The sequence below is a fragment of the Lepidothrix coronata genome, unplaced genomic scaffold (assembly GCF_001604755.1).
Source record: "Lepidothrix coronata isolate B3197 unplaced genomic scaffold, Lepidothrix_coronata-1.0 Scaffold130, whole genome shotgun sequence".
NCBI classification, from domain to species: domain Eukaryota; kingdom Metazoa; phylum Chordata; class Aves; order Passeriformes; family Pipridae; genus Lepidothrix; species Lepidothrix coronata.
The window spans coordinates 3,288,029-3,308,823 of record NW_016690310.1 but is presented as its reverse complement, the minus strand read 5'-3'; the positions used below and the strand labels follow the sequence as shown (position 1 = coordinate 3,308,823).

General features: G+C 46.1%; 1 protein-coding gene across 1 annotated transcript; it reads left to right on the top strand.

The window, feature by feature from the left end:
• The first annotated feature begins 14,737 nt into the window (after positions 1 to 14,737).
• FGF4 (fibroblast growth factor 4) lies at positions 14,738 to 17,781 on the top strand. Its single transcript, XM_017826711.1, has 3 exons — positions 14,738 to 15,044; positions 15,778 to 15,881; positions 17,605 to 17,781. The coding sequence occupies exons 1-3, from the start codon at positions 14,738 to 14,740 to the stop codon at positions 17,779 to 17,781; spliced, it is 588 nt and encodes a 195-aa protein (XP_017682200.1).
• The last annotated feature ends 3,014 nt before the right edge of the window (positions 17,782 to 20,795 follow it).

Sequence of the window (20,795 nt, the reverse complement as noted above, 5' to 3'; positions counted from 1 at the left end):
AAAAGTGTCTGGTGAGACCGGGCAGGGCTGTAAGGACAAAGTTCTGTGTGTTTGTGGGCTTTTTGCAGTAATTTTATCCCTGTCATTTTGCTTGAACAATGGGATGGGCAGAGTGGCTCAGGACAGAAAGGCTGGATCACTGATTCCTTATTTAAGGGTGCAGTGTCTGCTGCAGTGGATTCCCCGTATTTAAATGAGCCTTTTGGGTATGATAAACCTGAGCAGAATAACAAGCTGGTGGTTTCCTGCTGATCTACAGTTGCAGCAGAGTCTTTAACTGAAAACCTCTCTCAAGAACTTGCTCACTATATTTATTCCTTGTGAAACTATTTAGCTGTGATTTCTCTCACTGGCATGAAGAGGAAGAACTATTACCATAGCTCATTTTGAGAACAACAAGAAGCTTTCTAATCCATGTATGGTTAAAGACTAAGTGCAATGAAGCCACGAAATATTTCTATTATTGCTTCTTTAAAGGTATTTCTTAATATTATTCTAGTCAAACATATAAGATATTCCATAATATTAAATTCTCATGGAGCCCTGATTCTAACTTAGTAGAAGTCAGCGTGGGGAAAAAAGCCCACTGATCTAAACAGTGCAGAATCTGATATTAGTAAAATAATGTCATGTAAAATAAAGAGAATGTAAGGTTTATGGCTGCTTATTTGGTGGGGCTGGGGTTATCCAGTGGGAGAAATACTACCAAAGTCCAGTGAGATATGGTTACCAGACAGGAATCCCAGGAGATTCTGTTACCACACAGGAATCCCATGAGACAGTATTATCAAGAAGGAATCTGTAGTATTCAGTTCACCACAAGGCAGTAATATTAGATTTTTAGAATTAAATCCTGTGGTATCTTGTTTTATAAGAGTTGGCACAGGAGGGACAGAGAAAAATGCAATGGAAGAAAGATGCCTCCCTGGAACCTGAGCTGGAAGCCCTAATTGTTACACTGATTTCTAGCTGAAATAAAGCATCACGAATTTTCCTCATGGTCCCGAGATATTTTTACTCAGCATGATATCAAACACTTATTAGTGATTGATATTAGCAAATTTCTTTTTTTTGTGTTTTTGTTTTTTTTTTTCCAAAATGCAGATTTAACCATTAAAATGCCAAGGCGTGAATACCGACATGACTATTTTTTTGATTGGCATAAATAGCTTCTGGATTTACTTCTTTATAATGGGTTTACTTTCACCATGAGCATGAAATGGCTTTTTTACATCAGCACTAAGCAAGCTCATGAGCTCTTCAGATCACGTCGGTGTGATGCCCCCACACGATGTCTGCAGCATTTGAACAACACAGAAATGTAAGAATATTGTTTTCCTCAACATCTTTTTCTTATAGTAACAGTGACAATGCCCTGTTTGACAAGAAGGGTCTGGACATTTGTTTCAAGAGGACCTGATTTAATTTCAGCCTCTCTCAGGAGTTTGGCCACCACATCTGTGAGCTTTGAGAGGCTTCTGCCAGTGATGGAGAGGGTCCTTGGAAAGCTGTTGCCAAGATGCCCAAAGGAGGGGACTAAGACCTGCTATTTTTATCTGATCACAGCAGGTAAGTCTGAATGCTCATCATCTTTTAAATGCAGTATTTTTCTGCCTTTATCAGTATTTAATCAGATAAAATCTGATCAAGGGCAAAAGTCCCTTTAATGTAAAGAGTTTAGTGTGCAAAGACAGATCAATTTTGTGATTAGCCTGGATAAAGGCTGGGTATGTGTTCAATTAGGACCTAACACCGAGTTCCAGCTGTGCCTTTAATTCACCAGGATTTTTAAACAGGTCCTTTCAGGGGAGATGTGTTTTGGGAGGTGAGTGACACATGCAGTGGGTCACAAACTCACATGGCCCCACAGGAACAGTCAGAAACCTGTTGGAACAGTTCATCTCTCAAAAGTTGATTTTATTGATGAGGGAGACAGAAAAAATCGGGAATTCAGGTGAGAAGTGAGAGTGGAAACCTGCTGAAAAGAGCATTGCTGGTATGTGCAGGGAAACAGGGAAAAAGTAAAAAGAAAAATCCATCAACACAGGTGCCACGGATTGAGACAGGAAGCCACCAAGGCGAGTGAGGTGGCCCTGCAGATGTCACTGCTCCTTGGATCCAGCCCTCGGCGTGACACATGGCATTGCATCCTCCTGGATGAGCTGACAACAAAGGTGTCACCCGTGGGACAGCAGTCAGGTATTCCCAGGGCTCCTGAAAGCTGCGGAAGGGCTTGTCCCTGGCATTCAGATGTGATTACAAGCTGAAGAAGAAGAAAAGGAGGTGGCAGGAAGGACTATAAGACTCAAGAGGCATTAGCCTGTTTGCTGTGTTTGAGAATACATTTGCTTGAGTGCCTGTGAACAAGAAAGCAGGCACAGCTGAATAGTGGGCTTAAGGAAAGTCAGTTTAGCTTCAGAAGAGGGTGTACACACTCTGATCAGATCTTAGCCCTAAAAGACATAATCAAACAATACTGGGAGCATGGGAGACTTCTGAATGTGCTAAGTGGACCATTAGGAAGCACAACACCTATAGTGGGGATGTTGGTGACACAGAGGTACTAGGGAGATTACAAAGAGAGATTACTGGTCATGATGGATGGAGAAGTCACCGGACCCACACTTGGAGAGATGCAAATCACAAGCCCAATGCTTTTGTGATGAGGATTTCAGCTCCACAGGTAATGGTTTGGGACCATTAGTTCACATACCGTGGCTTTACCCTCGGATGTCAATGGGTTGCAGTCCTGGTGACAAGAGGGTTTGTCACCCCAGGGTCTCTGTGAGCACCTGAGGGCACCCCACACACCTCTGCTGCACTTTTGGCTCAGTGTAGGACATGCGCCTCTGCCCAGAAGGTTATGAAAATTTTGAGTGATCTGTGAGTGATCCCTACGGTGGAATTAATTCTCCACGTGCAGTGACCAATTTCACACGTTGCTACAAGATGGAAAAGACAAATGGGCTGTGTCCATCTTGAAAGGATTAATAAAATCAGTACATTCAACATCAAGCTGAGAGCCGGGCCAATAGCTGGTAGACATCTTGAGACTGACAGTCTGTCAGGGAAATTTCACCTGTAAAAATCTCACCTGTAAAAAAACACATTGACATTTCCCAAAGTTTGTCTCGTGCTGCTTAGTTAAATGTCTTTTTTTTTTGAGGGTTATTATTATTGCAATATTGTGTTGCAAAGAAGTAATTCTCACGTGCCTTGTGGGAACCCTCCAACCCTTTCACAAACAACTCTCTGCACTGTCAGCCTCACCAGCAGCATCTCCTGTGCTTACCTGCACGGAAGTGTCTTTTCAAAAAACCGTGACTTGGTTTTGGCAAAAGCAGCGTGTTTTTTGATGAAGTCAGGCGGGGCTGCAAGTCACAGGCTCGAGGCTGGGAGCGGAAATCTGGTCATGAATTTGGTTTGGGATTTATTGCTCGGCAACTTGGAGCACAGCCCCCTCAGCAGCTGGCTCTCTAGCCAAAACACACTGGCAAACAGAGCAGAACTGTCATGGTAACAGCCTTACAGCACATACTGCAGTGCCACTCTGGCCCACGGAGGGAATTCCTAAGTGTTACCACAGCAAAAATTATGACTAATAATAACCTTGATAGCAACTATTGCTGCTGCTAATAATAGCAATAATTATATTTGTGCTGCAACAACAGAGGGATATATTTGGTGAGTATTTGGTGATTCCAAATTGCTGTTTAAATGTGCCTGGCTGATTTCTTATCAGCTCCCTGCTGAGGTGTTGCAGCTCCTTCAGCACTAGGGGGTTAGTCCAGGAGCAAAGATGTTTTGCATGTTCTCCTCTGCAGCTAATGGAAATCCCTAATCATCACAGAAACTCAAGTAATATGTAACTTATAGTAATATACAACTTTATAGTAATATTTAACTTACAATAATATGCAACTTTGTCATGAATGAGTATGGTGTTGGTGATGCAGGAGTGGTACCACAGCAGAGCATTGGGTACAAACCACTGCAGCCCCAAAAGGGGTTCCCAGAAGAGTTTCCTGTAGCCACTTTGCCAACATCATCAGATCATGATCCCTTGTCTTTGGGAGCTGGCTCTTCAGCCTGTGTCCATGTCGAGTTGAAAGCACCACAAAGCACAGGAATGGGTTGCAAACCATCCCCCAGGGCTGGTGAAAAATAATGGCCATTTGCTGCTGTTAAAATAATAATAATCTACAACAGTGCATGAGGTTTGTTCCCATGGTTCCGAATTATGATTTCATGTGCACCAGAGCTGCCATGGGAGGGAGTTTTGGGGTAGTTTTTTGCATATACACTCCATAATTTTCCTCCTGTGGTGATGGGTGGAGAGAAACTCTGTAAGCTCTGTAAAAATCTGATGTAGAAAAACACTTGCCATCACAGTTTTGCTTATCACCAGTGGCCCCAGCCAGTGTGAGAAAGAGCAGGGAAGATTTAGAGGGAAAGGAAAGGATGAGACCTGACTGCAGGTGTAACACATCCCCAGGGTGTTTGTTATGGATGATACTGCCTCTTTGGTACTGAGAGTAAAAACTGTCACTGCCACCAAAAATATCATTTTTATTAAATCATTTTGGCAGCAGTTCAGTGGGGACTTCCAGGCAATCAAGCAGGGCAGCTTTGAGGGCTCCCTGGGTCCTACTCCCTCCAATACCTTCCAGTCCCCAGCCACTGGGATTTTTGCTGGAGACACAGTTCACAATTCCACGAAAAGAGGCTCCTGAGCCAGGATTTCCAGCTGCCCTCTTAGCCTGAGGTAGGGTCTGCACCAACAAGCACCCACCTTCCCTGGGGTCCATCAGCTGGCAGGATCTTCAGGACCGGTCCAGCCTCTCCAAGCTTGGCTCTGGTTGACAGGGAGCTCTAATTCCCAGAGGTCTTGGCACGATGTATTGACCAGCTTCAGCTCCCCTCCTTCTGCAGCCACTCCTCTGCTTCATCCTCTTTTTAAAACCAGCACACACACACAGGTACCACTCATCCAGGTTGCTGTGCTGGTGTTGGCCTGTAAAGTCAAAATGGAAACGGCCTGACTGCAGTAACTTGTAATTACAGAGTGTACAAACACTACTGAGAACCAGCAGCTGACTGAGCACTGCGGAAGGCAAGCCAACCAGCAGCTTATTTGTTTCATCCTGCTTGTGGTTTGATTGTAACTGAAGGCTCAGACTGGTTTTTGTTTTCCAGAAAAATAATAATGGGAATGATAATAATAACATACATGGTGTTGTATGCAACAGAAATGGCATTTTACAGTCAGGACTGTTGTATCATCATTATGTTCCTGTGTCTTCCGATCCAAGAAGCACTCATAACACTCCAATGCTTTTCCTTTTCCTGAAATCCTGCATTTGAACTTCAGGTGACAAGCCTCCCAGTGTGCTGGTCCAACAGCTCTCAGTAATATAAATCTACAAATTAAAAAGTGGAAAGGGAGTGAAAAAGAAGACAGATTAATTTTGAAAGGATTTATTTTTTTTTAATGGCAGAACCCTTTTTCACCCAATACCGGCACCCAAATTTAGCTTTTCACCACTGAAATAAATGGATATTCTGAAAACCCCAGATCGTTTTGTGACACCTCATTCCAGCATTATGAAATTTCATTAAGGTGGCCAAAAATATTTACTTCCCAGTTCCAGAGCGATGAGAAATGGGCACGAAGGCACTGAAAGCAGCCCCTCTGATTTTGCCTGGTTCTTTAAATACAGAATAAATTGCACACAGTGTGTCCCAGGAAGGTCACCAGGAGCTCTGCTGGGCTCCTTTTGTGGAGGAGGACGTTCTTCAGTGGTTATTATAAGACTGTAAGACTTTGGGGTTCCAGGGCTTTTTCTGGCCATGTCTCTGACTGAGTGGAATATTTTGTGACTGTATATAGCACGTGGCAAATAGCATAGCAGTGACTGCACAGCACTGTCTGAATTCCCCGGGCAGGGAGTTTTCCCCTCGTTGTGTGTCATTCCCATCCCACTGCCCTGATTCCAACAGCTCTCACGTGCATCCCGTTAATATGGATAGTAATGTGCAGGGAGATCCATATAAAAATAATCCTCCTGAACGGGTGTGCTCTGACACAAAAGGAGTATCTCTGGTAGGGATCAGACTTTTTGTAGACTCAGCTTCTTTTGTTTTATCCCCTCATCTCAGGAAGTTACGTGGGAACGAGTGAGAATGGATTTTAGCTCAGTGGCACCTTCCATGCAATAATTTACCTGTAATTCCAGTGGGGTAGTGGCAAAGGGGAAAATGTTGGAGCTGTGGGACATGCTCTGCCTGCACAGGGTTTAGATGACCACAGCATTACACTCAAGTTTTGCAGGACATACACACTCAGGAAGGATGCTTGGCTGAGTTCCAAGTGGCTTCCAATCCACTGATGGAGGGAATCGTGGGTTGGTCCTGGGAAACTATTAAAAATACTAAAGCCTTTGTTCTGTTGTTGTCTGCCTGGTTTAAGACTGTTTTCTTCTCAAGGCAGTCTTTGAAATGGTCATTTCAGGTTTGCATTTAACTCATTCTACTCCTTAAAAACAAAACGGAGTCCCAAGCAAGGTGAGGGTCTGAGCTAATTCCCTGGGACCTCTTCCCACAGAGCACATTAACAGTATGGAAACTGTGCATTCCCTTGGTCCAAATATAAACATATTCTGAAATGGAAGAAAAATCATAATCTTCAGTGTTCATTTCTCAGAGCTGAGGAGACTGCAGGGCTTCACTGAGCAAACTGACTTAGAGCCTGGTCCTGTTCCCTCCTTCATCTGCAGGTACAAAATTAAACCCTGTGAGAAATGTGCTCTTAGAGCAGCACCAGGAATCATCCAAAAGGAGATGAGCAGCCTTTATCATTTTCCTTGCTTGTCATTTTTTAATGTGCCTGTATTAGTTCCTGTAATGCTGATGTTGCTGCAGCTCTCAGAGCTTTACCAGTGAAGTGAGAAAAGTGGAGGGGAAATGGTTAATATTAAAATGGTTGACTAGAACAAAGTTGCTCTGGGCCTTGAATGGCAAGAGGAATTAAATGATTAAATCGAAAATCAAACCATGCCATCTCTGCCGGTTTCTTGGTGTCAGGGGGATTTTTCTGGGCAAGGATCATTCATCCAAATCTTATTTACTCATATCTTGTGTGATCCGAAGTTGAAGTGAGAACTGGCTCCCATTGTAATCTGTAAGGCCTGTTATTCAACAGCACAAAGAGAGCGAATAACGAATGTGCCAAAACCTCTGACAAATCCTCCAGACACGTCTGATGACAGATGACTGACGTGTCTGATGACAGATAACTTGTTTTACACACTGCTGCTATATGTTTCTCAGCTATATATCTGGCTTCCTAGCTTTTCTTTCCAAATGAAAGGGAAGAAAATACATTTTCCCTGATATATATTACTGCTGTCACTGCCCTCAAACAATGCAGAATTTGATGAGGAACCTCCACGCTGGTTGATCTCCGAGCTCTAGAGCTGTTACCTGTGCATACTTCACGGCTTGCACGAAGTCTCAAAAAAACTCACCCATTAAAACCACACAGATGTTTCTGGCTGACTCCATTAGGAGGAATATTGTGCTGAACTGGTTTTATACTTGGGTTTGTGTGCCAGAGTGAAAGATGAAGCTGTTGCCACTGCCAATACTGCTGGTGGCACCAGGAAAGCAGAGTATTTGGAGAGGTTTTGGGGTGTCTGTGTTCTGGCCCCCACCCCATGCAGCCCATAAGGACTCATCCAAAATCTGAGGAGCTCAGCTGTGTCTCCTGGTGCAGATGAGTGCTGTGGTCCTGCTGGACCCGTGTGGTTGCCCTGCCCTTGGGGGTCAAAGCCAACCTCGCAGGTCCCCTGCACTCTGTGCCTTTTTAGGAAAGCAACTCGCCCAGACCAGGCTTTGAGAACCTCAACCACTGTCGTTCATCAACCCCGACAGATCACACAGATCTTTTTCACAGTCTCTCCGGTCTTGATTCACTCTCTGCCACCCCAGACGCTCCTGAAAGCATCTCATCTGATGGCATCACAGCTGTCTCTCGCTGCCACAGCGAGCAATGGGCTGGGGGAGCAAGATATCAGCCCGTGGAGGTGTTCTGAGGATGCGGCCACCACCTCCTCAGAGGACCCAAACCTTGCAGTGATGAGCGCCAGAAAAGACCGAGATTAAATAAGGAAAAGAGACGTCAGCTTGTTTCACTGTTGTGACACTAAAGGTCAACTGGAAAAGCTGGTCTCCTGCATGCTCGGGGAGGTTATGGATTGTACAGCTGTGTCCATATATGTTCTGACAGATCTTAAGTGGTGCTTTGCTAGGGAGTTTTAAAATGCAGCAATACACGTCATTTGCTTACAACAGCCAGTTTTCCTCACATTAGCCACCAGTAAGAAATGATTCATGCAAGAGAGGCCACATGTTGAACAGATTCATGTAAACCAGTTATACTTCATTCAAAGTCAGCTAAAACATTCTCACACAAAAAGTCAACTTAAGCTACTATTTCCCACAATAATAATAATAAAAATAAGCTTAACAAACACTTACTCTGATTGTCCAAGCTCATTTTCTGTTATGTTTCCTTTCACCGGTTTTGTTTGGCAGAGTGTCAAGTAATGTATCAGCAAAAGTATGTGTGTCACAATCTGACAAAAGGAAAAAAAATGTGTATTTTTAGTTTTGAAGTGTTTATAATTTCAATAGGTAAAGAGAATACAGGACAAGGAAGAACAAAATAGCACATGCAGAAATGTCAGCAGTGAGCATGAAAGTGTAAGCATGTGAGCTCTTCAGCCTAAGAATGAGCCTGGAGGGGAATGAGGTTTTCCAAAGAAGACCAGCATTAATAACTGGAGCCCACTAAACATATTTCTCCATCTAGGCTCTTAGCAGAGTTCCCCTCCAAACTTGGGTTCAAACTACATGTGGGGCTATGACAAAACCCCAGGACATGACTGTCCTCCAAAACGGTCTGGCTTGGCTGATGACTTCCCAGGACATTTCCACTGTCCCATCCCACTGGGTCCTACTCTTCAGTCATACAAACTCCAGTGATACTCCTGAGGAGTCTTCAGGTCCTCCATGTCCTCCACTCATCCCACCACCCCACAGAAGAGCAGCTCAGGAACTGAGAGTAATCACAGTGTAAGAGAGAAATCCTGCCTGCGGGTGCTAAGAATTCCTCCCTTACCTGGTTTTCACGACATCAGTGCCCAAAGTGATGCCCTTTTTGTGGCAGCCATAGTTCACACATTCCAGTGAGCAGAGGCACCATAATGGTGGCTGCAGAAAGTCCACCAGGCAGGACAAACCCCTCATCCCTGCAGTTAAGGTCTGGGTCGTGTCCAGCCATCCTTCATGATGAGTGAAACTTCCACCAAGGGCACTTGTTGCTGCTAGCCTGTCATCTTGTCCTGAGGAGGGAGAAGAGAGCAGAGCACAGCTACAGGAAAAGGGAGAGGGTAGTGGACAACAGGAAGCACATACAGCAAGGAAAGCAAAAGCCACTGAGCAAAGAAAGCTGCTGGAAATACAGAGCAGTAGGGACAGTAGGGCTGGGAATTTTTGCTGTGGGCGATGCATAGTGGAAAAAAAAGCAGGGAGAAAAGGAGCAACCTGAGAAAGAAGCTGAGAAACAGGAGGTATGACAGATTGTCTGGGCGTGTTTCTTCACCTGAGAGCTGTTCATATGCCAGGCAGTGACGAGGAGCAGCAGGACAGGGAAATGGCTTTCCATGGCCACATCAGGTTGCTCTGTGAGGGGCCTTGGGTCCCCCAGAGGGTCGCTGCCAGCCCACCACAACCTCTCACCTTTGAGCTGATGTAGCAGGAGCATCAACCTCACAGCTCAAAAGCAGTAGAGCAAACAACCCAAGCACAGGGGCTGCTGTGGCACTGAGTGGAGTTGCACAGAAAGTCAAGTGCCTGTGGCTTGATCTCCCAGTTGGAGCTCCTGGGTGCCCATCCCTGCAGCAGTGGGTGTGGGTGAGCAGCATGGACACGAGCTGGAAGTGTGAATTGCAACATCTGAGCTGCTGGAGCCCCACAGGAGCCCCACAGACGGGCACAGTGATGTCCTCTCTGATCTCTGCTTTACACGGGGGCACACGGGGGCGAAGGGCTGCACAAGCTCACCAGCAGCAGAGGGAGTAGCTGTTGAAAACATCCCTTCCCACCACAAGCACAGTGATGTTCAGTCCTCTCACTGAATCAATCCCAGCACCCTGGAGGGAGGTTGCTGCTGCCTTTGTTGTCTGCCCAGTATTGCAGCTGCCTGCTGCTATACTCCACTGCCCCTTTTCCAATATATAACACTACAACATCGCTCGAGATAATGAGGTTTTGATCATGGCAAGACGCTCACGACAGCAAACAGCCCAGGTACACAGAGATCAAATAGACCAGCTGCAAACAGAGAGGGAAAAAAAAACCCACCCAGAGTACATATGACTCGTGTGTGGGTATGTGTGTTATGCAGGAGGCAGGGGCTGGATGGCCAAGGTCTCCCAAGCGACCCTGGGCCACTCAGGGCTTGGGCCCCCAGCATTCCAGGCAGCCTCCTCTCCCGGGACCACTGCCCTGCTCACACGGAGAGGCAGCCAGACGTGAACGTGAGAAAGCTCCCTCAGCCGAGTCCCTTCTGCTGGGTGCTTGTCTTCCCAAATAATCATAATTAAAAGGGGCGTTCATCAAAGGGGGAGCTGGGGTGTGGGCTTGCTCTTTTACCGTGTCTTCATAGCAGGCAAACATGGTGAAAGGGGTTTTTTTTTCCTTTGCCCCTTCCAGTACACTCCCCATCCTCCCAGACCAAAGGATCTCAGTAAAATATTTGCCTTCAGGAGAAAAGCTCGTGAGCAATAACTTTCAGGGTCGTTTACATCTATTTACTGGAGTTAATAAATGTGTAAATTGATTTTTAAACTGTGGACCTAGACCCCTTCAGAGATACAGTCACAGAGCCAAGTCCAGACGACTGCTATGTCAGTGCAAGTGCAAAATAATGTTGTAAAGATGTTCCAGATTCCTTCTTCTATTCCCTTTTTCTTTCAGAATCCGTGATACAGGGCTTGAACCTGGGTGTAAACCTGAACTCTGTGAATCCTTTCTTCTTTTTAAGCCTAGAGGAATTTGGAAAGCAGAGCTATCTGAATTGTGACATCCACATATGCTTCTTAGGGAAGATAGACAATATAGATGAAGACATTTTACCTGGTTTAATATCTAAATTATTGCTGGGAAAGAGGGTGTGACCCCAGAAGGAGGGGACACATAGCACTGGAGCATGGCAGGATATGGAATATTCAGAAGAATTAATTATGGGATGATCTGGAAACACCCAACTCCCCTTCACTGCGTGAAAGTTGACAGCAGGTTGGAAGGTTCAGTTCCTGGCTCTGCCCTGGACTGCCTGACACCATTTCATTGGTTTCCATAAGGAGTATTTTGCTTTCATGGTCTCTTGTGACAATGATTTCCAACTGACAATGTCTGTGTCGCAGCACGAAAAGCCCAAAAGTCAGCAGCTTCCACCTGTCATTTACACCTGATGCAAACTGAAAAGGGTGCAGTTCTGCTTTGCTTTCACCCCTGGGGGTTTTCCACAGGCACAAGCAGCAACAACCAGAGGGCTTCTCAGCATCAGGACTAGTGTTTCACAGGTAGCCTGCACACAAGCTCACACACACACGAATACAGAACATTTGAAAGCAAAGCCAAACCTCGTAGTTTTATTCTCAGCTGGAAACTTGCTGCTCTCAAAAAAGTTCACTGGAAGCCTTTATTGAAAGAGTGACATTTAATTCTGTAACCAGCTTAAGAGTGAACCTGTAGAAGCATCCTTTATCAACCAGTGGTATTGTGACAATGTGATGGGGTCCAGGATTCTCTGTGTAATGGTTTTGGAGCTGATCTTGCAAACATACGGACTCAGAGCCCAACAGGGTGTTTTAGGACCCATTTCCATACATCCCAAAGGGATCAAAGTATCATCCCTTGCTGAGCCTCCAGCGATTACAAGTTTTAACTTGCTTTCATACACACAGGATAAGGCCTCAGAGTTCACACTGGTATGGGTCGGGGAGAGCTGCTGTGAGTGGCAGTAAGGCCAAGCAGGCCTGGCCCTGACCCATCAGCTGTGGGCTTTAGGCTACCCCTTTGCTGCAGGAGGGAAGCTGCAGGGTGGGTGTGCTGGCAGAAGTGCCGCTCCTCGGCCTTATCCTTCAGAAGGCAAATAAACTTAATCCCAAATTCACCCGCTGCTGTTTGCCAAGAGCAAATAATGCAGAGTTTGAAGTGAGGTGGGATCACGCTGTTCTGAGGACCCTGGGGAAGGAGAAGGTGTCCAGCACAGCCCTGCAGAGCAGGGCAGTTTCCAAACCCTTGAGCAGCTGGTGCACAGCCTTTTCATCCAGAACTCGGCTCATCGGGTGTAAAAGGGGTCTGGATGGACCTGATGCAAATGGAAACGTAGTAAATACCTGTGTATTTGGTATCAATGGATTTCACAGAATCATAGATTTGTTAGGGCTGGAAGGGGCCTTAAAAATCATCTCATTCCAACCCATTGCCATGGGCAGGGACACCTTCCACTAGACCGTGTTGCTCCAAGCTCTGTCCAGCCTGCCCTTGGGCACTTCCAGGGATGGGGCATTTTTACCTCCACGGAGAAAAATCTAAATTGTGGTGCCTTTGAACACACACACAGAAATTAACCTGTTTGACACGGAGACAAACCTACACCTAGGAGCCTTTTACCCCTGTGGCACCAGATTGCTGCCACCCCCAAAGCAGTGGCAGCCTCTTATCCACCCCCAGGGGTGTGGCAGGAGACAGGCACACACACCCACCACACACACACAAGCACTGCATGTGCACCTCACAAGAAGAAATGAAAGCACATCATCTAAGTTTGCTCAGGTTTAGCGAAGGTCAGAGATTTTCACACCTAGGTGAGCTGTCATCTGGCTCAGGGCAATTCCCTTTTCTCTCGCATCCTTTGCTGGAACAGCAGGAGAGCTTTACTGGTGTGAAAGACTAAACTGTCTTCGGGCTATAAAGGACTTGAGTCACAAACCACTCCCCTCCCCCTCCTCCCCGAAACACATTTTCCTATTAATTCAGGACCTTCCAAAATTGTCCTAATGTCTCTTCACCTGTTAGTTCTGAAAACCTGCTGAGGGTCGAGGCTTAAACTACGGGAGGTGACAAACCATCTGGGATTTGCTCTAGGCAAAGTAATTCTAGGCTGATGGAGTCAAAACTTCTCCTGTTTTCAAATGCTGAGTTTCATTTTCATGAACTTAAACTGAATGAAGTAATTGCCCAAGAACAACTGCATCATTAAGACACAACAGCAACATCTAAGTAAAGCCTAAAAAACAACCACACCGTTAGAAAGTGCAGCAATACTTGCATGAGTGGGCAGCTTCTAAGCTCAGGAATAAACTTGTGTCACTACAGCTTCTGTCAGTACAGTGACCAAGAGGGAGCTCCACATGCCTGGTACTGCAGAGCAATGCTCTCCTTTCTGATTTCTTAAAGGGATATTTAGAATCAAGAACTTTATTACCACTTTTGAGACAAGCTGCCTCTTTAAAATGTTCTCCTTTTTATTAAAACTCTGGTCCTTTCCTTTATTAATTTTTTTTTTGCAAGTTCTTTAATTTTTCATTTCTTAAATCTCCCATTCAACAACTATCTTGGCTTTTAATGAAGGGAATTTTTCTGCATCCAGCAAACTGTAAACCATGTCGCTTGGATACAGCAAAAGCTGAAATTCCACAGATTTACATAAAGTCATACACTGTGTTGTGGAGAAAGTGTGCTGGGCATTCTCTGATTTTTGTATCTTGCATTAGAATTTGTAGGCACTTACGAAAGAGGAAAATATAAAGGAAAGAGATATAAAGAGAAAAGAAGAAAGAAGAGGAGAGAGAAAGAAGGGGAGAGAAAAAGAAGGAAAGAAAAAGAAGGAAGACGGGAAGAAAGAGAAGAAAGAAAGAAAAAGAAAGCAAGAAAGAAAGTAAGAAAGAAAAAGAAAGAAAAAGAAAGAAAAAGAAAGAAAAAGAAAGAAAAAAAAAGGAAAGAAAGAAAGAAGGAAGGAAGCTGCTGTGATGAACGTAAAATATGACCTTTTCTTCTTAAAAGTTTGTGCTGTCCGTCTTGTTTAGCACCAGCGCTGCTCACCCTTTCCCTTCAAGACGCTTCGGAGCTGTTAAGCATCTAAGGGTGATAATTTGACTTCCAGCTAAACCGGAGGGCTGCAGCAGACAGCAGTAGGTGGTGATGTAATAGGTACCAACGCACATGGATATATAAATATCGTGGCTAGGGCTAAAGCGCTATGGCTGAGCAGCTATAGAAGAAGATCAGCACTTCAGACAAGACTCCTGGAGTTGAGATCAAGTTCAGAAGCTCTTGCTCCCGGGATTTCCTCTCCATGCAGCCAGCCCAGGGAAACCGCAGATCCTCGGGGGACTGACCACTAAGCTCCCTCCTTCCCCCCTCCGCTTGTTTTGTTTTTTTTTTTCTTTTTTTTCTTTAATTTCTTTTTTTTTTTCCTGTTTGGCTTTTTGTCGCTTTTCTTTTTCTCCTTTTTTTTTCTTTTTTTCCTTTTTCCCCCACACCCTTCCCAGTCTTCGACCTCAGCATAAAGTGTGTGTGGGGGGGGGGAAGGAAGAGAGAGGTGGCGAGCGCGCATTTTCGGAGCGACCGGCCCGCGGCTGCCCGCCCCCCCCTTTAAGCCGGGATGCCTCTCCCCGCGGCGCTGCTGCTGCCGGCGCTGCTCCTGGGGCTGCTGTGGCCAGGGGCGGTGCGTGCCCGGTCGCCCCCGGGTCGCCTCCCCGCCGGGCCCCGCCAGCGCCGCTGGGACGCGGCTCTTTTCGCCCGCTCCGTCGCTCGCCTCCCGGCCGAGCGCCGCGATGCCGCCCGCGACGGCGACTACCTCCTGGGCATCAAGCGGCTCCGCCGCCTCTACTGCAACGTGGGCATCGGCTTCCACATCCAGGTCCTCCCCGACGGCCGGATCGATGGGATTCACAGCGAGAATCGATACAGTAAGACGGCGGTGCCGCCCGCGGACGGGGCAGGTGAGGCGCCCCCGGGACCGCGGATCTGCCCTGCGGGCAGATCCGCGGTCGCGGGGGCGTCTCACCTGCCCCGGGGAGTAGTTTGTCCCCGAAAGGAGGGTGGGTTGCCTGGCAGAGTTCCCTAAAAAGTCCTGCCGGCGCTGCGTCTCCCCCGAGGGGAGCCGGGGGTTGAGGGGGGGACCCGTGGGTGCTGCATCAGGTGTCGCGGGGTTGCCTCCGCATCTGGAGGGGGGGGCCGCGGGCCGTCCACTCTTGAGCGAGCCCGGCTCTCCCCCAAAAACTCGGAGAAGCATCTGCTGGGGGGCTTAACCCCGTGGCTCTGATAGCCAACTGAAACAATAAGGTGCGGGAGGGGAGGGTGGTGGGGGGGGATGTAAGCTGCGTGATGACAAATGTTTCGTTTTGCCCTGAGCACGCTCTGGGCTTATTTTAACCTTGTCTACACGAGAGAATGCCTGGGGGGCAAATTAAAAATAGATACTCGGCTAAAAGAAGAGAGGTCCCAGCGCGGGGCATAGGGCAGCACGTGGAGCACATGAGGCTGGGGTTCTGTGGCCACCCACAGCAGGGCTGGGCCGGGGGGATCCACAGCACGCTGGGGATGGGTGAGTGGTGCTGCCTGTGGGTCAGTGCAGCGCTGTCACCCCACGCTCCGGGGCGTCCCCCTTTGTCCCCCTGATTCCTCGTGTCTCCTCTGTAGGTCTGCTGGAAATTTCTCCCGTGGAAAGAGGCGTGGTGAGCATATTTGGTGTTAGGAGCGGACTCTTCGTGGCCATGAATAGCAAAGGCAAACTCTATGGATCTGTGAGTAGCCACCGAGGGTGCGCCTGGGGAGGGGACTGTTGTCAGCTGGGGTGACACGTGTGCACGGTGCTAAAAGCTGCCCGAGCCCCATCCTTGCCTCTCCCGGGTCAGGCAACGCAGAGCAGCCCTGGCTGCCTTGCCAACAGAAGGCGTCCTGCCCACTTGTGCTGCTTGCTGAGGTTTTGAAGTGAAACCTCCTCTTTTGCCTGACACTTCTTTGGTTCTCACACAAAAACTGCAGTCACCCAGCTATGATTACCCGTCTTGCCTACCACATAGACCAACAGAGTAGCCATTTGTGTGGCAAGACCACAAGCTAGCCTCAGGCCATGTGTTTCTGGTAAGTACAAACAGCCCTAGGCAGGTTGGGCAATCGCTTACTCCATCTCTCAGAGGGCACTTGGACTTGTGATAAGCCAGGCCCTCACAAGTGACCCTTTCTGATGTGATGAATCAGTGACTGTCACATACCTATTGATCACTCTTTGCTGATGCTCGTGAAGAGAGAGAGTCTGTTCCCATGACAGTTCACCATCCTTGGGGTTTGATCTTGATTTATAAGAAGGAAGATCTACTAGGAGACAACACAGATCTTTTTTTACACTGAATCTTTGGAAAAGATAGAGACTTCTTATAAAATATATTTGAAGTGGACAGGGCATATCTTTGTCCATGCTGAGCTTTCCTCCTGCTTTTGAGTTCACCTCTGTGTAAGTTACTGTGACCAGCATAATTTCAAACTCGAGTTCCTGGGTCTCCTTTCTTACCCATGAATTTTCTATATCGTGTTTCCAAAGTATTTTTTAGAGGAGCTTGGGCTGAGGAAGAGCCAGACTATGTCAGTGGTAGTTTGGGCATTTTTACATGAAGATATGAAGCATCCACAATCCTTTTCCAGGGCATCAGTCCTGTTACAGAGGATTTTAACTTACATAAAAGCCAGACAGAATCAGTCACCAAAGTGCCAGAACTTCCGTTGCATCATTTCTTAGGGATACTGCTGCTTTGGTGTCCTGGATAAAGTAATCTCCAGTCCAGTGTTCAGCCTGGCAGGCTGAGACCTCTCTTGCAAATCCCTTGGCTTTTGCCCAGTAGTAAGAGATGAGTTCATTTGTTCCCCTCCAGATAACACACTTGTAACACCTGCCCCCCTTTGTACTCGCTTGCAAACGAAACCTCATCACTGAAAGCCTGGTGTTGCAGCTCTGTTTTCCTGAGCCATTAACTCAAGTTGCCCAAACCCTTCCTTCAGTTTTAAACTTTAAGAAGCGAAAAATACTGTCCATGCTGAGTGTCTTTAAAATGCCTCTTTTCTCCTCAAGCAGCATGAGAAAGTGCTGGTCTAATTCAGACTTTTCTGAAGCCTCTCAGACAATTTACTGCTGGTGGGACAACCACTGAGCAATTAGATGAGCAGTGCTGCAGAACTGAGCTTGGGCCTTACCCACCTCAGCTCTGTTAACCCCTGTCCCTCCCAGGGACAGGACTCCTGCTGTCCTTCCCAGCTTCAGGTGTACGTGCCTGGCCTGGGCACAGCATCCCTAATGATCCTCTGATTCCTGAGCCCTGTTTGAAGCTTCAGACACCACTTCAAAAGGTTACTAAGAAGGGGGGACTCACCTGCAGATATCCCCACAACACACCTCCTACACCTGGTAGCAAGAATATTTCCACACCTGATGTTTAAAATTCCTTCCCTCTCATTCTTTCCTTTTCATTTCAGACCCATTTCAATGACGAGTGCAAATTCAAAGAGATTCTCCTGCCAAACAACTACAATGCCTACGAATCCAGGATTTATCCCGGGATGTACATAGCCCTGAGCAAAAATGGAAGAACAAAGAAAGGCAATAAAGTATCTCCCACAATGACAGTGACACATTTTCTTCCTAGAATCTGAGACATCTCCCTTCAGACCTACCTCAGCACAGGGGGAAGATGCAGAACACGTTTGGGGAAAAGAAACATGGTGCACTTTTACTGGAGAGTTTTATGCAAGAGTAGGTGTAAGATATTTAAGTTAATTATTTAAATCTGTATATATTGTCACAAAATTTATTTATAGCTCCGATTTTTCTTTTCTTTTTTTTTTTTTTTTAAATTTCTGAAAGCAAAACAAACCTCCAACCCAAGGTCTTTTTCATTTCACGGTGCAACTAGTAGAAGACTTCCGCTTTGTGGTTTATTTAATCCGTTTCTAAGTTATCACAGGTGTGCTGCTACTCCGTGTCCTAAGCCAGGTGACATCCAATTCCTCTCTCTTCCAACGTTTTGCACTGTTTGTGTGTTGTAGGGTGCCTGCTGTCCTACACGTGTTTGTTTGTTATTTTGTTTGTTACGGTGGCTTTGTTCTCCTCTGCGTGCCTTCCAAACCTCCCCCGTGACTCCCAGAGAAGCTCTTGGCCTCCGAGAAGGAGTGGGATGCCAGCGTGGAGCCACACACAATGCCTGAGCTCCTTTGTGCCGCGTTGCTATTTAATTGGAGCGGGATCGGTTTACCCCGGTGCGGAGAGCGCGGGGCTGGAGAGCCGCCCCACGGATCTGTTTTTAGATCTGCCAGCGCTGAACTCTGAACTTTCCTGCAGTCCCTCTTCTCAGTGGAGAGGCTCAAGCACCTCTGGCAGCTCGGCAGCATTGGGGCTGGGTTTGTCTATTTAGACGAACCACCTTTTTTGGCCCTTAGTGATACAACTGCTTGGTGTAAGGCTAAAAAATAAGTTGTCTGTCCCTCCCCCCAAAAATGCACTGTGTAACTACAGTGAACCAGTTTAACTTCATTCAAATCGAATTCAGAGACTACCTTCATTTTTCAAAGTTTGGGGAGCTCTGTAATACCCGTAAGTTTTTAGAAGGCAAAAGCATTTGCTGGTTTCTAGTGAGCACGAGCTCCACAGAGAGAATTTAGATTGATTACAAGGAATTGAGGTTGGTTTGTACTATTTATTATTTTTGCTGCAGTATTTGGAAGGAGAAATATGCTGCTTTTTTTTTTTTTTTTGCTGTCTCATTCCCTGATGAAGTTGATTAATTTCTACCTCACTAACTCCCAAAGCCAGTCTCCTAACAAATTCTGCACAGAAGGAAGGTTCCCACTTTCCTGCTTGGGCTCACAGTTCTGGAGGAGGGCCCGGGGGAACAATCATAATCCCAAATCTCTCTTTTTTTCCATATGTAGCCAAAAGTATTCAGGATAGAGTTGGTTGCATCCTATTTGAGCCTTGTCACGTTTGAGCTATCTTTACCCAGTGGTTTACTTTTAGTAAGGATAATCATGGTGAAAATATTTGCAGACAGCTGTCAGGCTGCAGTACTGTATCGTCATCAAGTAACCCTATATTTCTCTTTATATATTTTTCAAGTGTAACTCGTGTCTCTAACGTGATGAAGGAAAAGACAGGTTTCATTACGGGGGAATCTCTAAAAGGATTCATTTGTCTTTTTTGTTCTTTTTTTTTTTTTCTGCTTTATAAGATACTTCATCTTTGGGGCATCACAAAGTTAAGCAGGAACCAGGACTAACCACAATGTTTGATGACTTAGAGGATGTTTACAGATCATCTTCCCATCTAAACTAATTATTTCTGACTACACACAAATTTGAGTTCAGCTTTTTTTTTTTTTCTTTTGCCTCTTTACATTCCTACACAAAAGCCTTTGTTCCTTTGTAATGGTATAGACCTGCCTGTATCCTCTGCTTACACATGACCTTGAAGACAAACTCTACTCACCAAAGTTCAGTAAGATCAGAGCAGACCAGGACCAGACCTTAAGGCAGATGCTGTCCGAGCAAAAATAATTAAGAAAAAAGGAAGCCAAATCAAGACAGAGGAAATGTCATGCCTAAGGATTTATTTTTACCTGTAAATTGGGGGATTTCTGTACTTTCTGTGTTTTCTATATGTGAGCAATCATTGTGTAATTATCACCACTACCTCTGACAACTGATGATTTTGTTCCAGCTTTCAGACAGCAAAATCAGACCCCAAAGATTCTCTCTGGGAAATGGTTCTTCTTTGTCACTTTCCACTTTGTCACTTCATTAAATCCACAACCAACGGCCTCACACAAGACATGCTCAGAGGTAGTTGTTGTAACTTTTAAATATTGTGATAAAACCTCGATGACGATGTTTCATGGTATGAGCTTTTCACCATTTACCAGAATCTGTCTGTAGTTTTATACAGGTGCTGTTCAAGACTGTGGTGTATGTGCTGTGCACACTTAAATGCGTAATAAATGATAAACGTTTACAATGCATGACACCCTGGTGTTGATTTTAGCTCTTTATAAGGGAACGTATCCTGCAATGAAAGACAGAAAGAAAAAAAAAAAATGCTATTTCCCTTTCCCAAAGCCCAAGGAGTCTTTGTGCCTTTGCCAGCTACTTCACGACTGACAGCCTGGATTTCTTACTCAGCTAAAGTTCCCCCTGCCAGAGCTGGAAATGGTCCAGGAAAGCCCAGCTCCACGGGCTCAGTAACAGATATGCACACTTGCATCTGCCACATGCTGCTGGCCTGACTTGTATTATTTCCCTGGTTGTTCATGATGGCAGCTTCTCCTGCAGCATCTAAAATTAACGGTCAGGGGCACAAATCAGCTTTGGGGTTTGTGTTGCTGGCTGTTAACACTACAGACAAACCTGACTGCCTGGTTTGGGCTTTAATGAGCGCTGCTGGCTCGCTCTGTGGAGTGTGACCACACCGATGCAAGAGACTGCAGGATCACCTGTTTGGTTTGAGACAGGCTCTTTTTGCAATTAGTGATTACCCCTAATGCAGGTGTGTGGGAATATGAAGTGCTGTGTAGCACAACACAGGGCAAGATCAGGAAAAGTTTCATCACTGAAAGAGTGGTTAAAGCTCCACAGGGAAGTGGTGGAGTCACTGTCCCTGAAAGTGTTCGAAAGAATGA

Bases quoted from the DNA above. Each gene is read 5' to 3' on its own strand.
- FGF4 (XM_017826711.1), top strand. From the start codon at position 14,738: ATGCCTCTCCCCGCGGCGCTGCTGCTGCCGGCGCTGCTCCTGGGGCTG. The intron at 15,045-15,777 runs GTAAGACGGCGG...TCTCCTCTGTAG, and splicing joins TCACAGCGAGAATCGATACA to GTCTGCTGGAAATTTCTCCC. The intron at 15,882-17,604 runs GTGAGTAGCCAC...TTTTCATTTCAG, and splicing joins AAGGCAAACTCTATGGATCT to ACCCATTTCAATGACGAGTG.